Here is a 19,811-nt window from a genome sequence, read left to right on the forward strand (position 1 = left end):
TAGGAACCTGGAATGTAAGAACCATGAATGGAGGTAAGCTGGATGTGGTCAAAAATGAGATGACAAGAATAAATATCGACATCCTGGGCATCAGTGAACTAAAATGGAAGGGAATGGGCGAATTCAGTTCGGGTGACTATCATATCTACTACTGTGGGCAAGAATCCTGTAGTAGAAATGGAGTGGCCCTCATAGTCAACAAAAGAGTGGCAAAAGCTGTAATGGGATGCAATCTCAAAAATGACAGAATGATCTCGATACGAATCCAAGGCAGACCTTTTAACATCACAGTAATCCAAGTTTATGCACCAACTACCGGAGCTGAAGAAAGTGAAATTGACCAATTCTATGAAGACCTACAACACCTTCTAGAAATGACACCAAAGAAGGATGTTCTTCTCATTACAGGGGATTGGAATGCTAAAGTAGGGAATCAAGAGATAAAAGGAACAACTGGCAAGTTTGGCCTGGGAGTTCAAAATGAAGCAGGGCAAAGGCTAATAGAGTTCTGTCAAGAGAACAAGCTGGTCATCACAAACACTCTCTTCCAACAACACAAGAGACGACTCTACACATGGATATCACCAAATGGGCAGCATCGAAATCAGATTGATTATATTCTCTGCAGCCAAAGATGGAGAAGCTCTATACAATCAGCAAAAACAAGACCTGGAGCTGACTGTAACTCAGATCATCAGCTTCTTATAGCAAAATTCCAGCTTAAACTGAAGAAAGTAGGAAAAACCACTGGGCCAGTAAGATACAATCTGAATCAAATCCCTTATGAATACACAGTGGAAGTGAGGAACAGGTTTAAGGATTTAGATTTGGTGGACAGAGTGCCTGAAGAACTATGGATGGAGGCTCGTAACATTATACAGGAGGCAGCAACGAAAACCATCCCAAGGAAAAGGAAATGCAAGAAAGCAAAATGGCTGTCCAACGAGGCCTTACAAATAGCGGAGGAGAGGAGGCAAGCAAAATGCAAGGGAGATAGGGAAAGATACAGGAAACTGAATGCAGATTTCCAAAAAACAGCAAGGAGAGACAAGAGGGTCTTCTTAAATGAGCAATGCAAAGAAATAGAGGAAAACAATAGAATGGGGAAAACCAGAGATCTGTTCAAGAAAATTGGAGATATGAAAGGAACATTTCGTACAAAGATTACCATAATCAAGGACAAAAGTGGTAAGGACCTAACAGAAGCAGAAGAAATCAAGAAGAGGTGGCAAGAATACACAGAGGAATTATACCAGAAAGACATGGAGGTTTCGTACACCCCAGGTAGTGTGGTTGCTGACCTTGAGCCAGACATCTTGGAGAGTGAATTCAAATGGGCCTTAGAAAGCACTGCTAATAACAAGGCCAGTGGAAGTGATGATATTCCAGCTGAACTATTTAAAATTTTAAAAGATGATGCTGTTAAGGTGCTACACCCAATATGCCAGCAAGTTTGGAAAACTCAGCAATGGCCAGAGGATTGGAGAAGATCAGTCTACATCCCAATTCCAAAGAAGGGTAGTGCCAAAGAATGCTCCAACTACCGCACAATTGCGCTCATTTCACACGCTAGCAAGGTTATGCTTAAAATTCTACAAGGCAGGCTTAGGCAGTATGTGGACCGAGAACTCCCAGAAGTGCAAGCTGGATTTCGAAAGGGCAGAGGAACCAGAGACCAAATAGCAAACATGCGCTGGATTATGGAGAAAGCTAGAGAGTTCCAGAAAAACGTCTACTTCTGCTTCATTGACTATGCAAAAGCCTTTGACTGTGTCGACCACAGCAAACTATGGCAAGTTCTTAAAGAAATGGGAGTGCCTGATCACCTCATCTGTCTCCTGAGAAATCTCTATGTGGGACAAGAAGCTACAGTTAGAACTGGATATGGAACAACTGAGTGGTTCAAAATTGGGAAAGGATTACGACAAGGTTGTATATTGTCTCCCTGCTTATTTAACTTATATGCAGAATTCATCATGCGAAAGGCTGGACTAGATGAATCCCAAGCCGGAATTAAGATTGCCGGAAGAAATATCAACAACCTCAGATATGCAGATGACACAACCTTGATGGCAGAAAGCGAGGAGGAATTAAAGAACCTTTTAATGAGGGTGAAAGAGGAGAGCGCAAAATATGGTCTGAAGCTCAACATCAAAAAAACCAAGATCATGGCCACTGGTCCCATCACCTCCTGGCAAATAGAAGGGGAAGAAATGGAGGCAGTGAGAGATTTTACCTTCTTGGGCTCCTTGATCACTGCAGATGGTGACAGCAGTCACGAAATTAAAAGACGCCTGCTTCTTGGGAGAAAAGCAATGACAAACCTAGACAGCATCTTAAAAAGCAGAGACATCACCTTGCCGACAAAGGTCCGTATAGTTAAAGCTATGGTTTTCCCAGTAGTGATGTATGGAAGTGAGAGCTGGACCATAAAGAAGGCTGATCGCCGAAGAATTGATGCTTTTGAATTATGGTGCTGGAGGAGACTCTTGAGAGTCCCATGGACTGCAAGAAGATCAAACCTATCCATTCTTAAGGAAATCAGCCCTGAGTGCTCCCTGGAAGGACAGATCGTGAAGCTGAGGCTCCAATACTTTGGCCACCTCATGAGAAGAGAAGAATCCTTGGAAAAGACCCTGATGTTGGGAAAAATGGAGGGCACTAGGAGAAGGGGACGACAGAGGACAAGATGGTTGGACAGTGTTCTCGAAGCTACGAACATGAGTTTGACCAAACTGCGGGAGGCAGTGCAAGACAGGAGTGCCTGGCGTGCTATGGTCCATGGGGTCACGAAGAGTCGGACACGACTAAACGACTAAACAACAACAACAACACTTAAGCTCTAAGGCAGGAGCACTCATCCTGCCTTAGAGCTTACCCATCCACCTAGGGGAGGCTGAAAGGTGTGTCCCCATGTCGCTTTGGTTCTTTTCCGTAACTCCTGGAGTCAGGCATTCCTATCCTACCTCTGCACTTGGAATGTGTGGATAGCATTATTGCATAGATATGGAGCAGATACAACTGAGGTGATGCGGGGAGAGGAAAGGAGCCCAGTTGTGCAAGTGGAACAACACTCCTGCAGTGTGTGTGGGGGGAACCCTATGTTCCTATGAAACCGCTTTATACCAGTGCTGGATCTACACCAGGCATCCCCAAACTGCGGCCCTCCAGATATTTTGGCCTACAACTCCCATGATCCCTAGCTAACAGGACCAGTGGTCGGGGAAGATGGGAATTGTAGTCCAAAACATCTGCAGGGCCGAAGTTTGGGGATGCCTGATCTACACTGATGTTATTAGAACGATAATAGATATCGCTTGCTAAAACGTCACAAGGCTTACTTCTTAATTAAAGCATTTTTTTTTACCTCGTCTCCCCCCCCCTATCAAAACACTGTCTCCCTGTTGCTGGTTGCTCTGCTGAGCCCTCTGGTGTCGCATTTTTGTAACGGATTATGAACCTTAAAAGTAGGATGCCATGTGTCCATATACGTTATCAAAACCCTTCCTTAACGTTAAATACTGTGAGTGTAGATCTGTCCCAGGTGAGGCTATTGATCCATCTAGTGTGGTGTTGCTTACGCTGACTGGCAGCAAATCAGAGGGTCTCTGGCAGAGAGTGTATCTCATCGCCTGCTGCTACCTACGGTAATCCATTGAAAAACAAAACAAAACTGGACTTGCCAAGGATTGGACGTGGTCCAGTACTATTTTTTTAATAGAAAAAATGGTGCTGGTACTCACCACAAAGTTATTACAGCAAGTGCCTTTTAACATTTAAGAGAGAGAAATGGTGCTGGCACTCTGTACCCTTGAGTACCCCCCGGGGGGGGGGAAAGCACTGGACATGGTACTCAGCTGCTGAGTTTGGGTCCCTCTAAATCTAACCCTCTGATGATTATGCTGAACAAGAGACACACTCAGTTGAGTGGCATGCAGAAACAAAAGGGGGGCTCTACTTTCTCCTTTGCCCCATAGAAGCAAACATTTTCAAGTGCATATGCAGTTTTAACACACACGCGCGCGCGCGCGCACACACACACACACACACACACACACACACAAATACTTTGCCTCCCCAAAGTTCCAGAAACATGACTCTAATTAAGCACTCCAATGTAATGTATATATCGGAACCGCAGCACGTTTTCTTTCTGTTTAGCAGAACATCTCACGTGTGCCTGATGTTTCACTACTCCCTCCAGTGTTCACATATTTTGGAGTCGTTTCCTTCTCCTTCTCGCTGGCAGGAGGAGGCGGCTACAGATGTTAAGCATCATTAGCATGAATGAGAGTGACTGTAAAATCTCCCATTTATCCCAAGGAAAAGGAAGAGGCTGCAGCAGAGCTAAGCATATGCAAGACAGGAACACACTGAAAATGAGCAGTTTGGCATTGTCCCTGTGGGCTGCTGACGTGGCCGTTAGGCGAAACCTCTGCAGACTTCAAAGTTGTCAATTAAAAAGAAATTAGCGGCGGATGTGTAATTATGCTCCTGGCATTTATCTCCGGTGAATCCCTGAACATTCACATGTTCTTTCTCGGGCATTTATTTCTTATCATTATTTATACCCCCACTTTTCAGGTTCAAATCCTTCCAAGGTGGCTTGCAAGGAACATTAAAATGCATGAAAATGCATTTCCGAAACCACAGTGAACCAGCACATACCAATCTCCGAGCAGTAAGAGATTTCATGGGTGACCCTGAGTTTGGTTTCCGTAGGGTAATGAAAATAATTGGTAAACCATTATATTTGAAGAGATGCAATGAAAAACTACTAAATAAAGCACTTCTTGCAAAAAAAGCTTTGTTTACATAATCAATGCAATTGCTGAAACAAATAAATAAATAAATAAAATTCCTACCAGTAGCACCTTAGAGACCAACTAAGTTTGTCATAGGTATGAGCTTTTGTGTGCATGCACACTTCTTCAGATATAACTACACTGATAACAACAATGCAATTGCATTGTTGTTATCAATGCAGTTATAATCAAGGGGCTTACTTGGCTTGCTGTTGTAGGAATCCTCCACCCCCACCCCACTGAATCACACACACACATTTCCACATGACTATCGAAAGGGGGACTTGGGAGCCATAATCCTCTAAGCCTTACGACAGTAGGCAGGAGGCTCTGCCAACTGGACATTTCCCCATCAATGGCGCTAGCCATCTCATTCACAATGGAAAACTCCTCCGAACAAAAGACAGTAATCAACTCTTAAAGGTAAAGGTAAAGGGGCCCCTGACCATCAGGTCCAGTCGTGTCCGACTCTGGGGTTGCAGCGCTCATCTCGCTCTATAGGTCGAGGGAGCCGGAGTTTGTCCGCAGACAGCTTCCGGGTCATGTGGCCAGCATGACGAAGCTGCTTCTGGCGCACCAGAGCAGCGCATGAAAATGCGCTTTACCTTCCTGCTGGAGCGGTCCCTATTTATCTACTTGCACTTTGATGTGCTTTCGAACTGCTAGGTGGGCAGGAGCTGGGACCGAGCAACAGGAGCTCACCCTGTTGCAGGGATTCGAACCGCCGACCTTCTGATCAGCAAGTCCAACACTCTGTGGTTTAACCCACAGCACCACCTGGGTCCTCAATCAACTCTTAGGAAACTGTTAATTTCTTTATGTGTTTAGGAATTCACAACTGGGAGGGGTTAGAGGAGGACTAGGAGAGGTGTCAAAGGTGCTCAGATATCTACCTTGAACCCTCCCTTTTTGTGAGGTATTGATTACGTAGCTGTGATGTAGGAATCATGTATTTTGGGGGTGTTTCTTGGTGATGGGAAAACTTTTGTTCTGGGTCTCCATCTTGCTTCCCCTTGTTGCAGGTGGGGCCCTGTCGCGACAATATTTTTCTTTAATAAAGACCAAGCCTACTGGTTGCTGATTTGCTCCGATATTCTTGGCTGGAGTCTTCATTTTTGTCCAAGGGAGCCCTCAGATTTTCCGTTAACAGTATTGACAGTTTTGAAAAGAAAAAGGCTCCCCCCCCCCCTCAGACTCACATGGATCCGGCAAGACTGTTTAGCAAACACTGAAATTTGCTCTTATTTCTTCATTTCCCCCTTTATATCAAATTCTGATATAATGCAGAACATCCAACTATTTTACAGCAATGTACAGTACAGTGGAACCTCGGTTTATGAACACCTCGGTTTATGAATTTTCGGTTTACGAACACCGCGGACCCATCTGGAAGGGATTAATTCACTTTCCATTACTTTCAGTGGGAAAGTTCGCTTCAGTTTATGAACGCTTCAGTTTATGAACAGACTTCCGGAACCAATTACACCCATGCTTCGGGTTAAGTACGCTTCAGGTTGAGTACTCCGCGGACCCGTCTGGAACGGATTAATCCACTTTCCATTACTTTCAATGGGAAAGTTTGCTTCAGTTTATGAACGCTTCAGTTTATGAACAGACTTCCGGAACCAATTGTGTTCAAAAACCGAGGTATCACTGTATAAGGGCTTGCCGATCAGAAGGTCGGTGGTTCGAATCCCTGCGACAGGGTGAGCTCCCGTTGCTCAGTCCCAGCTCCTGCCAACCTAGCAGTTTGAAAGCACGTCAAAGTGCAAGTAGATAAATAGGTACCGCTCCGTCGGGAAGGTAAACGGGCGGCGTTTCCGTGTGCTGCTCTGGTTTGCCAGAAGCGGCTTTGTCATGCTGGCCACATGACCTGGAAGCTGTAAGCCGGCTCCCTTGGCCAATAATGCAAGATGAGCGCGCAACCCCCGAGATCAAGAGACAATGTCCCCGCCTTTATAAGCTAAAACTCAGCACAAGAGGAGCAACTCAGACTGGGGAAGGAAGCGGAATCTAGAGAAATCTGCAAAGATGATTAATGCAAGGGCAACAAATGTATATTTCATTGTTCCTAACAATTATCGCCTTGTGTAAAAACTTGTGTATGAGGCGTTATGGTTTTGTTTGTTCCTATGTTATTTATTTTTGAGTTTTTATGTTGTAAACCGCAATGTGATCCTCGGATGAAGAACGGTATAAAAATTAAATCAATAACAACAACAACGGCCAGAAAGACCATTAGGTAGCTCCTGAGGCATCATCAAGCGTCGTCTGAAACACACGGGAGTGGGTATAACGGGGTGCCGTTTTGTTTAAATCGCGGTCCTAAAACTGCACGTGTGAAACCGCCTTCCTGGAACAACACGCATGTAGCGCGTAGGCGTGCGCCTCCTCCAATGAGCGCGTTTCTCCCGGCTAGCGCGCAGCGACCAATCAGCAGCAGCGACCGCTCCTCCTCCTCCTCCCGGCTTTCTCTCTCCTCAGCGCGCGTCTGTCAATCAACGAGCGTGCCGTGGCCGTCGGGCGTCTCTAGCGCTCTAAGCAGGAGCCGCGTCGCGCTGCTCATTAGCATATCGAGAAGGAGGGGGCGTGGGGCACAAGGTGCCGCGCGCTGAGTCGCGTAGGCGCAAAGCGTCTCTCGCGCACGTACGCGCGGATGGACCCTCAGGAGCCCGCCCTGCCCACATCGCTCCGCTTCCGCCCTCCCTCCCTCGGACTACCCAGAATCCCTTGCGAAGTGGCAACGTAGCCGGCTATGGCGGAAGCTGCGCCTGCGCTGTGAGAACAGAAGGGAATTTTATATATTTATATATATATTTCCATTGAGGGAGAGAAGCCGAAGCCGGGTGAGAGGCTCGACTGACTGGTAGCGACTGCGTTGCACCCGCCGCGCCACTGAACCCGCCAGGTACAACCCGTGGGCCGAAGAAATAGTTATAATTATTGCTATCATCGTCATTATTATTATTATTATTTAGAAGAAGAAGAAGAGGAGGGGAGAGAGGCGTCCCCCCCATCGCTACCTCAGGCCACATCCTCATCTTCGAGGGTGAGTGTTGGCATCTCCCCTCCATAATAAGAATAATAAATTTTAAAAACCCTCTGGCCCTGAGTTCGAATTCTAGGTTACCTCAGGAACTCTGGTGTTGGTGGGGTTCTGGAGGGAATCGCTTCCGACCCCCCCCCAGGAGTGTGGGGGTGGGTGAAGGTGGTTAGCTTTTCATAGGATCGTAGGGACCACGAAGGGCCATCTAGTTCGACCTCCTACAATGCAGGAATCTCCCCCCCCCCACACACACAATGTGGGGCTCGAAACCTCTACCCTGAGGTGAAAAGTCTCATGCTCTGCAGATTGAGGATATAGGGGGCTCTGCTTTCATCATTATCATCATTGCCATCATTTATTTATTATGATTTATTGCATTGATGCCTCACCTTTTCCTCCAAGGAGCTCAAGGTGGCTTACATGGTTCTCTTCTCATTTAGCCCCAACAGCAATAATAACAACAACAACAGCTGTGTGAGGTAGGTTGAGAGGCTTCGACTGGTCCCCAAGGAAGCCTTGTGGCCTTCAAACCCTGGTCTCCCAGGTCTTACTTGGACATATTAACTGCTGGGCCACTCTGGCTTTCAGAGTATCTGAAGTATCTGGTATCTGAAGAAGTGTGCATGCACAGGAAAGCTCATACCAATGACAAACTTAGTTGGTCTCTAAGGTGCTACTGGAAGGATTTTTTTAAAATTTTGTTTTGGCTTTCATCATTTGCATAGTTTCCTTTATTTATTTATTTATTTAGTATACCTCTCTTCCTCTGAAGATCTCGGGGTAGTTCACAGCATAAAAACACAAGATAAAAACACAAAATGTATAATAAAGACAAGAAGATGAGCAAATCAAACCAATACCCCCCCCCCCCCAAATCCCACAAACACGTTTAAAAGGATATGGGATGTTGATCAGCCAAAAGGCCTGGTTCATCATCATTGTTTAGCTTCAAAGAAGCTAAAGAGGATGGGATCCTTTTATGGATGGTAACCAGTTAAAAACCAGGAAGTGGAGAGTAGAAATGTACACTGTAGGCAGTTCCCACAATGGAGGGGTGGTGGTGGTGGTGTATAAATATATATTCTGCTTAATGCCAAAAATGGCTTTAAGGCAGTTGGCTAAATTGGACTTTTCTAAGCAGGGTATAAGATGCGGGTTTCCACAAGGATTAGTTTGGGAAAATGAACTGGAGTTTGAGGTGGAAAAGTTTGCTGCTGGTGCCAAATTGCTCGGGGCGGTATGTATAAAAAGGGGTTTGGGAGCGCTCCAAAAAGAGCTTTCCATACTGGGTGAATGGGCAGAAAGATGTTCAAGATCTGCACTGCTTGCTCATTTGCTGCAGGGCCAGGCTCAGGGTGTTACTATTAGTATATAAAGCCCTTAACAATTTGGGACCAGTTTACTTGCAAGGTTGCCTTACCCTACACACGCCCAGTCAACCACTTCAATTGGCAGAATCAGCACATTTCACAGCTACAGGTGCCATATAATGTCCATTCCGTTTTTGTAAGAACTCGGTCGTTTAGTTTGGAAGCGCCTACAGTACTTTGAAACCTCCTTCCTATTGAGATCAAGCAGGCATCTGCACTACTCTTTCCAGTATCTGCTAAAACATTCCTGTTTAAACAAGACTACCCAGATGCTTAGATAGTTGAGGTCATTTCAATCTGTCTTAGTATTTTAACTTCTGCATGTTTTAAGGTAGTGTTGTAATTTTTCCTTGATTTTACTGTTTTAGCTTTTGTAAGCCGCTTTGAGGGTTGCTGTTGTTTTACAATCAAGCAGTGTATAAATTTTAAGAAGTAAATGAAATAAAAGCTAGGGGGGGGACCCCTGACCATTAAGTCCAGTCGTGACCGACTCTGGGGTTGCGCGCTCATCTTGCGTTATTGGCCGAGGGAGCCGGCGTATAGCTTCCAGGTCATGTGGCCAGCATGACAAAGCCGCTTCTGGCAAACCAGAGCAGCACATGGAAACGCCGTTTACCTTCCCGCTGTAGCGGTTCCTATTTATCTACTTGCATTTTGACATGCTTTCGAACTGCTAGGTTGGCAGGAGCTGGGACCAAGCAACGGGAGCTCACCCCGTCACAGGGATTCGAACCGCCGACCTTCTGATCAGCAAGCCCTAGGCTCAGTGGTTTAACCACAGCGCCACCTGGGTCCCTTGAAATAAAAGCTATGGAGGTGTAAAGTGATGCACATCAGGACAAAAAATTCTAACTTAACACTGGTGGGATAGGTGATGGAGGTGACTGACTGAGAAGTCAGGATCCTGAGGTCATGGTGGAAAGAATGAAAGGGTGTGGCAGATGTAGAAAGGGTGTAAAAAGGGATCAATAATTGGAGGAGGGATGAAATACAAGGCTACCAGTATTATCTTTAAGCAGAAATTTGGTGCGATCACTCTGGTTGCAGAACTGCTAAAAAGATATTGCAGTCCTAGAGAAGGTGCGGAAATGGATATTCAGAATGCTCCAAAGACTGCTCCCCTATAAGGAAAGCTTGCAATGTTTGGAGAGTGGTGGTGGTGTTAGGAGAGGAAAGCAGGGCAGGGAAGACATCCATGGTGTGGAGAAAGTGGATAGAGAGGTTTTTCTCCCTCTTGTACAGCACTAAAACCCAGGATCATTCAGTGAAGATGAATGGTGGGAGATTCAGGACAGGCCGAAAGAAGTGTTATTTCACACATTTAATAGTTAACCTATGGACTTTGCTCCCACAAGATGCAATGATGACCAAAGAAGGGGATTAGACAAGTTCATGGAGGATAAGGCTGTCAATATCTACTAGTCCTGATGGCTGCATGCTATCTCCAGAATTAGACGCAGGATGCTTCAGTACTACTTGCTGCCCTCTGTCCTGCATGTGAACTCCCCACAGGCATCTGGTTTGGCATACTGGGAAATAGGATGCTAGACTACATGGGCCCATTGGTCTGATTAAGCAGTGATACTATGTTCAGGGGTCTTGAGAAGGGCGGCAGAGTTTGTCTCACCTGCACTGGCTGGTTCCCTTAGAGCAGATGCTCATAATGTCTTAAGATTATTTAGTAATCCTTTTTCCATCCCATCTTTCTTCCAAAAAACTCAGGGTATTGCATATGATTTCCCCACCTTTTTGTTTGAATTCTTACAACAGCCCTGTAAGTTAGGTTGTGCTGAAGATTGTGTCTGGCTCAAAGTTACCCATGACTAACCTCTAGGCAACTTTGATAACAGTGAGGTATTTTCTCTCTTCTTCCTTATTCATCTCTCACTTCTGAACTGGGGATGCCATCTTATGTGTATCTACTTGAAAATAAGTCCCACTGGGCACAAAGTCCCATTGTGTAAAAATGCATGAGGATGGGCTGCAACATTTGTGTTCCAGTTTTATTTTTATTTATTAAATCTCACTTAGAAATATATGAACAGAAGCAGTTCTGTCTTCTCACACTTGCTGCTCCTTTTGGAAACTCATATTGACTTATGTTGGGACTCTCATGTAGACATTTTTGGGTAAGTTCTGCACTCTTGATTAATTCTGTTTAAGTGCGTTCAGGCTATTCAGTGGATTCTTCTTCACTGTCTAGGTGTATCCATGGATTTTATCTGCTAAAAATCAACAAAAACTCCTAAGAACAGTGTTGTCCTTCCCTGCCCCCAGGTTCCATGTGTACATGTTAGAATATGACCAATGGCCATTCTAGGTGCTGAAATGGAACTCTAGGTTTCCTGCACATTCCCCTATCTGAATGAGAGCTGGAAGCTTGGAAAGAGAAGGAGTGAGCCATTTGTAACTCTTCCCATTTCTTCGAAACGTCTGAAGTAAGGCATTAGGGCAGCACCCCAAAACTGGTGCTTCATGTATGATAAAGGTAAAGGGACCCCTGACCATTAGGTCCAGTTGTGACCGACTCTGGGGTTGTGGCGCTCATCTCGTGTTATTGGCCGAGGGAGCTGGCGTACAGCTTCCAGGTCACGTGGCCAGCATGACTAAGCCGCTTCTGGCGAACCAGAGCAGCACACGGAAACACCGTTTACCTTCCCACTGTAGCAGTGCCTATTTATCTACTTGCACTTTGACGTGCTTTCGAACTGCTAGGTTGGCAGGAGTCATGTACGATATGATTGTGTTAATAAGTCAGTTTGCTACTCAGTTTCCCATGTTCCTTTGCATTGTTGTTCAATGACTGTTCTGTTCGGAGAAGTTAGATTAGCTAGTTGAACCTTAAGTAGCTTGTCTATGCAAGTAGTAGTGCTGTTTAAGACACTAGTCTTTGACTAGTCATTGCCTTTTGATTTCAAAAAGCATTGGATTCTTTGAAGATCTGGTTGCTTAAAAATAAGAGTTGGTGACAATCAACCTTCTCATAAGTGGCTCCAGAAGGGGAGATAAAGTGTCAGAAATATGTGGGCTGGTCCAGACACTTATTTTGTGAAGCTTCCTTTCTGGAACAGATCTAGACTCAGTTATCATCATTAGCATGAGGGCAAATAATAAGGCATGCTAGGAAGGGCCATGGCCTCAAATTGGTATATAGGTCAGTCTAGTTTCTCTTTGAAAGAGATGCATAGCCTAGCAAATCCTTTTATACACCAGGCAGACAGTACAGCATCTTAAAATGTCTTCCAGTATCTTCCTTTTTTGTTTTAAAATTGACCTTCTATTTGTATTCTTACATTTCTTTTATGTGGCACTGTGGGTTAAATCACAGAGCCTAGGGCTTGCAGATCAGAAGGTCGGCGGTTCAAATCCCCACAACGGGATGAGCTCCCATTGCTCGGTCCCAGCTCCTGCCAACCTAGCAGTTCAAAAGCACGTCAGAGTGCAAGTAGATAAATAGGTACCGCTCCAGCAGGAAGGTAAACAGCGTTTCCGTGCGCTGATCTGGTTTGCCAGAAGCGGCTTTGTGATGCTGGCCACATGACCTGGAAGCTGTACACCGGCTCCCTCGGCCAATAACGTGAGATGAGTGCTGCAACCCCAGAGTCGGTCACGACTGGACCTAATGGTCAGGGGTCCCTTTACCTTTACTATTGCCTTGAGGGCTCACTTTCACGTGCTTGTTTGTGGCTTTACAAGTTACTTGTAAGAAGACAAAATCTACTGCATCTTAACTTGTAAGAAATAGAGTGTTATCCTAGTATCCTTTAGATGCTACGCTCTTGCTACATGTAATTAATAGGAGTAGAACGTCTTAAGCATGCTATGCAAACATTGTTAATGCTGCAGACAATATTGCTACGGTAACCTGCACTGTCTACATTTTGTGTAGAGCCATTTTCACATTCTAAAGATGCTCTTGGATGAAGTCGCTTATTCCTGTCTGCCTAATCCTCTCATGAAGAGGGAAGTATAATTGAAAGCATGTCCTGTGATCCACAACAGCTGTCAGTACATGCTCTTAGAAAGGGATAGCTCAGTTGGTAGAGCACGAGACTCTTAATTACATGGTTGTGGGTTTGAGCCCCACATTGGGCAAAAGTTTGCTGCATTTGCAGGGGCTGGGAATAGATGACCCTCGTGGTCGTTTCCAACTCTACAATGCTATGATTCTATGATCTAACAAGTACAGGTATGAACTGAGAAATATGGGACCTAATTGAATACACAGAACTGTGATCTCCAAACTGGGTACCAGGGCACATGAGTGCCATCATGTTGATGAATTGCCCATATCATGACTTCTGGAATGGGGGAGACCATATGTAGCATGACCCTCCAATATGTGGACAGTGATACGATCCTCAGGGAAGGAGTTAATGGGATTCTCTGACGCAGCCTGCTCTGAACTCATACGTGGAGGGTCGGTATCCCAGTAACAGAACACACACATTGCATGCAAAAGGGTTTAGTCCCTGGCATCTCCAGGTAGAACTGGGAAAGACTCCTCCTGTCTCAAGCTGTGGAGAACCACTGCCACTCAATGTAGACACTTCTGACCTAGATAGGCCAATGATCTTGCTCTCTATAAGGCCACTTCTTATGTTCCTAATTTCTTGAAACACCACAATTGTCCAGAAAGCATATCCCCATCACTTGGGTAAAAGGGATGGCAGAGGCAAATCTTAACTGTCATCCTGTAGTTTTAAGAAGGATGCCTGCCCATTCTTCTGGAAGCTGATAGGATAAATAGGTTTCTGGGACAGCAGCTGGTGGTGGGGAACATAGTTGGCATTATAACAATATTTTTACCCACTCTACCTCCCAAAGAATTTTTTTTTTTTGCCTTTGTTTAGTACTCTTCTTTTAACCCTGCCACCAAGGAGAGACATTCCATTCCTCTTCTCTTTTTGTGCTTCACTGTCCTTGACACCCACTGAGAGCAGCCTAGCAACCCACCCACGAAGCTCCTGCAAACCACCATTTGGAAATAACCATTCTAATGTGTAGTAAATGAAGATATCCAGAATCTAACCAGAGCCTGCCAGATGTGGATACACTCGTATTTAATTCACATTAATGCAAAGCATTCTTTAATCGTTCTGTTAATTTAATATGTTAGTTAATGTAGTGTGAAATGTGCTTAACCTTCCAGGAAGTTTTTATTTTATATATATGTCCCATTTTTTATGACAACATTTCTGTTGATGCCCAGGGAATGCAAGAAGATGTGTAGCAGTGAAGTCAATAGGATAAGTCAGAAAAAAATACCTTATAATTAGAATTTGATTCAAAGCTCCCTAGTTTAATTCAAGAGATGGATAGGTTCTTCCAACTATTTTTAATGCATTTTATCCCACCTTTGAGAGAATGCCCCCCACTCCCAAAAATATAAATCACTAAGAGAGCTATGTGTCTTCTTAGGCTAGCAGACGTTTTGAGAGAAGCACTAATTTATTTACGTTTGTTTATAAAAAGATCCATATTCAACTGTCTTAATACAATAAAACACAAATCACCATTAAAAGCAGTTTTAAAAAATCATTAAAGTTATTCTTGTCTTCAAGCTGTTAAATCAGTCTTGACAGCAAACTAACTGCCGCTTTTGTATTATGTCCTCCCCAATATTGCACTGCCAACTCTTGGCTCTGGTCTTATCCAATGTTGGCATGTTGACCTCTCAACAGGTCTCAACTTTGCAGCCCTCAACAGACATAATGCAACACCCCCAATTTATTTGCTATCATTTTTCTTATGCTGATTCTCCATGAAGTCTACTCCTCTCCGAATTCTGTTATCCTAAACCTGTGGCTCTCCAGCCACAGCCAGGATGGCAAGTGATAAGGGAATAGTTATAGTCTTAACAGTTACCCAATAGAAAAGAGTTATGTGCCCACAAATAATCCCTTGTTTCTGATTTTTTATTTTGACTACTTTCGTTGGATGGAACTGCTCCTACTTGTTACCCAGTCAGCTTGCTATTCTTTGTCCCATTCATATTCGTTAATCGCTCTCTCATTCTGTATTGTGCAATATAACATCTGTTTAATAGTGGAGTTGCTACTTTCTCACATTTTAAAATAAACCTATGATGTTCCTTGCATAGGCAAAATTGGATATTGTGATCCATGAAGTTTCTGCCGATGTGCTGTGTATTGTTCGTGAAGTGTGCTGAGTGTAGGAAAAAACCATACACACATCTTAAGTTCCTTTGAAAAAGAGAGAACTTTAGTTTTAAAATCAGGGTGGCAAATGCAATGGGTTAAAAAGAAGATGAATAAATTCTTGATTTAATGAAAGAAAAAGAGATGGTGGTGGTTCTATCTATTGAGCTCTCTCTCCCCCCCCCCCCCCCCGGTGTGTGTATTTAAAAAACAACCTTATTAAGCAGGTTGGGAGAATCTGAATTTTTGCAAGTAATAGTTGCAGTGCAAGCCAATAATGGTGTCTTATAGCTGTCTTTATTCCCTGATGTCACTATTCATTATGGGGATTTTTAAAAATTAAAAAAAATACATTGATTGGCATAGGGTAGCTAGGAGCGTGCATCAAAGACTAAATTTTGTTTGGATTCCACTTCAGAAAGGAGACCAATTCAACTAAAGCCTGCTTCAAGCATAACCCACGGTGCCTTTCCTTGAAGTGCCTTGGCTTGATTTCTCTCTCCCATTGGTTTACATAAGGAAATGACCAAATGGGTGCAGTGGTAATACCTCCGGTTACAAACTTAATTCGTTCAGGAGGTCCGTTCTTAACCCGAAACCGTTCTTAACCTGAGGCGCACTTCCCGGGACAGAGTTCACTACCAGGAGCACCTACTTCTGGGTTAGCGGAGCTCTTTACCCGAAGCGTTTGTAAGGAAGACAGTACGTAACTCGAGGTTCCAGTGTATAACTTATATATCTTGACTACATGGAATGAAATTTGCAGGCATAGATGCTCCTTCTGAGGGAGCGAAACGTCAGATTCCAGATTCCTCTGGTTGGAAGCGATAACTGTCTGAACACTGCACCCCTCCTTTCTCTTCTCCCTGCCTGACACTTTACTTTTATGGGGAGATTGGAGAAAGCCAATACAGTTTTCATTCTGAGACGGTGCAACTCTCTTTGCATCCTCTCAATCGCCAAGGCAAAACAGAGTTCCTTTTGCTCAGGAACAGCCCACTTTATTTCAGAGCAGGAAAAAGCAAGTTTCTAATCATTTTTAAATCCCATAATTAATTTTTTAATTTGGTCTCTTGTGAACTAATGCAAGAAATTAAGTATTGGTTGGATTAGTTCCTGGTTGAAACCTCTCCTATGCCTTAATCTCACTGGGTAGTTTAGGCAAGCTGTTCTTACTCAGCCTTAGCCCTTTCTCTGCATTCTTAATATGGGCTATAATAATATTGACTTTCCATCTAGGGATGCTGTAAATATTGCAACAATGTAATGAAAAGCTTTGAACCTCCAGCACTGTATTCCATATATTCATAACTTCTAGGGTCTGTGTTTACTACAGACAGCGTTTACAGTTTATGCACAGTAGGTAGGGAGCTAATCTGCAGAAAAATAGGAACCAGATCTCTTGTCGCATATGCACATTCCTCTTCCAGGGAATATCCATGCTGGCAAAAAAATAGAATGAAGACAAAAGCTCTCATTCGGGATCTCTTAAAAGAACACAAGTGATGTGTTAGTTGCTTCTCTGTGTCGGTTGCTATAGGTTTGATTCCTTGAACCCCTCCTCCTTCAGTTAGGGATCCTCAAATTACAGGGACAGGGAGATGGGAAGCAAAAAGAGTAAGGTTTCATTCATTGTCCTGCCCCTTGCAAGACCCCAGTTCTACAAGCCCTGATTATTGACCCCGGCAATTTGAGCTGACATGGTGCCTTCAGATACTGTTGGGGCTGCCTCTGCGTTATGGCGTGGCATTTTCTGTGACAGTCAATTAAAGGGAATATCTACTCCAAATCTTGCACAAAAGGCAAGCAAGCCTGCAAAGAAACAACCTTTCCTCACTCAGTAATAATATGCTCCTTCAATTTGCACAACTTTCCTCATGAATCACGCTGGGAAACCGGCTGACAGGACATTTGTTCCTGGCTTTGCTGGTTATTTTGCTGCAACGCTATATGTCACTGTGGTTTTTCAAGGAAAAGGTAGCAGTAGCTAGAGCAGCGCATAAAACTTGACAGTAGAAATAATATAAATGGGAAGGTTTTATTATAGAAAGGCGCTGCCGGATGCTTAAAACTGTATTGACTTTCCTTGGCTGAGAACATACCTCACTTCAGAATAGTGTTTATTATGTAAAAGATTAATTCTTTTGAAAATGTGAAGCATGGTGTAAAACTGATTCATTGTACCAGTAACTTCTATGACTTTGGAGAATTTAATTGGAGTTGTTTTCTCCAGTTGTTGTTTTTTCTGGTCCCAGTTCAGCAAGAATCCCAGTGCAGGAGATGGAACACTATTAACACCACAGAGACTCAGTGCAAACATTATACTGGTGTCCCCTTAAACCATGGCTTGCAAATGGCCACCCAAGCTTTGGAAATCTGCACTTAGTACTGCTTATGATTCATTGTAGTCTGGCATTGCAGGTACATAATGGATATTTTCACCATGGTTCCCCCGTAACCATTTTTTGGCACACCTATTTCAAATTGGCTTCAAGGGTACCTGGTTAACATGATCATTTGTTTAGAACATACATCGGAAACCTCCGGCCCGTGGCCGGAAAACATTGCCGACGCCTGGTTTAGAAGCTGAGTATCATAGTTAATGCTAATACACACACACACACACACACACACACACACACACACACACACCGAGCAACCTCCCTGCTACAAACCATGGATCGAAGGGGCATCTCTGCAACATCTATCTCTACTGGGTTGCAATGAAATTTTATATCTGGATCTCTTAATTTATTTTCCTCTCTGTTGCAGGGCCATGGCAAGTCCAAGAACAAGGAAGGTCCTTAAAGAAGTGCGAGTGCAGGATGAGAACAATGTAAGCAGTTTCGTGTATCCTCTTAGCAGCTTATGGTTCAACAGCAGTGAGTCATCTCCAGCTCATGTTAGACACTTGCCTTTTGTGTGCTGCTCATATTAGCGTACAGATTTGCCTTAATGAACTCTCTTTCTGGACCGTTTGTCATAAAATGCTGTGTCGTCCTGATCAAACCATATAATATCTGCATGTGCAAAATAAATATTGCAAGAATACCTGCATGTAGTGTCTTTTTGAATAGCTGGGCCATATTGCAGCAGAACTTCATGCTCGCACAGTGACTTTTGTACGTTGGAGCAAGTTTATCAAAATAAAAGAAGCAAATCATATTGGTGGGGTTCAGCTGTGCTTGTTTGCAAGATTGTCCTTGAAAACCTTGTGCAACAGATTTTATTTCTTTATAAAATATGATATCCTGTATTTCGGTTAGAGAAGTCATAATACAGTTTGAAACTTAGGCTGCATTCCTATTCCCATCTACTTCTTAAGTAAGTCCTGTTGAAATTAGTGGGATCAATTTACAGTCATACCTTGGATTCTGAACACCTTGGTACTCAGATGTTTTGGCTCCCAAACGCTGCAAACCCGGAAGTGAGTGTTCCGGTTTGTGAACGTCGTTTGGAACCTGAACATCTGACGGGGCTTCTACAGCTTCCGATTGGTTGCAGGAGCTTCCCGCAGCCGAGCAGAAGCCGCGCTTTGGTTTCCAAACATTATGGAAGTCGAACGGACTGCTGGAATGGATTCTGTTTGACTTCCAAAGTATGACTGTGCATCAGTGAGACTTGCTTCTGAGGAAACATGCACAGAATTGCACTGTAAAAAACTGCAACTGGCTAAAAGAATGAGATCAGCAGCATTTAATGCTAGCTGATGATTCTGATTTATGGTAATATATTTACCGTGTATATGGTTGTAAAGCACTTTGATTTTTTTAAAATAAAATTGTGGTATACAAGCATTTTTTAAAATAAATATAGGAGAGTTCCACCAATGGCAAAGTATCGCAGAAAAGCCCCTTTTAAGTCAGTTGGGTAGCAATAGGTGTGGGTACCTAGAGAGGTGTATCTGAATTTCGGTAATTGGACAAGCTGGTCTGGCAGCAGGCAGTCTTTTCTGTGCTCTTATGGAATGTTTCCATGTAGATATATTCTTGCAGGACAGATTCCAAAAGCCACTGTTACATCTTAATTGGTGTGAGTAGTACTGAAGCACTTTAATACGAATAATTTGATTCAGCGTATTAGACTGAATGGCAGCCTGCAGCTTCTACTCCAAATAAGTTAGCAGACAGAGCAGGCTGTAAAGCTCTAATTATATATGTTGAGTACTGTTTTATTTATTTGCTTTAGCTACTTGATACCGTTCACTTCTATGCAAAGATCTCCAGAGCAGCTTTCTTAAAAATAAGAAATACATTTAAAACAAAATACAAATGCAATAGGAGCAGCAAAGCCAACTGAAAGGCTGGCAAGATGAAAATAACCTTTCTACCGGGTGACAAAAGAATCATAAGCTTGGTGCTGTGTGAACCTTTATGGGGAGAGAATTCCAGAGCTGAGATTCCACCACAGAGCAGCTCTTATCTCCTGT

General features: G+C 43.8%; 1 protein-coding gene across 3 annotated transcripts in view; it reads left to right on the plus strand.

Annotated features, from left to right (window-relative positions):
- Nucleotides 1-7,563: 7,563 nt before the first annotated feature.
- ARFGAP1 (ADP ribosylation factor GTPase activating protein 1) overlaps nucleotides 7,564-19,811 on the plus strand; it is a 31,135-nt gene continuing 18,887 nt past the window's right edge. For 2 of the 3 annotated variants that reach the window (XM_060277344.1, XM_060277346.1), the window contains exons 1-2: nucleotides 7,564-7,713; nucleotides 18,155-18,218. In XM_060277344.1, the coding sequence (XP_060133327.1) occupies nucleotides 18,159-18,218 (60 nt within the window). In that variant the 5' untranslated portion in view covers nucleotides 7,564-7,713; nucleotides 18,155-18,158. The other variant, XM_060277345.1, reaches the window with a different exon arrangement.

Source organism: Zootoca vivipara, chromosome 7 (genome assembly GCF_963506605.1).
Source record: "Zootoca vivipara chromosome 7, rZooViv1.1, whole genome shotgun sequence".
NCBI lineage: Eukaryota > Metazoa > Chordata > Lepidosauria > Squamata > Lacertidae > Zootoca > Zootoca vivipara.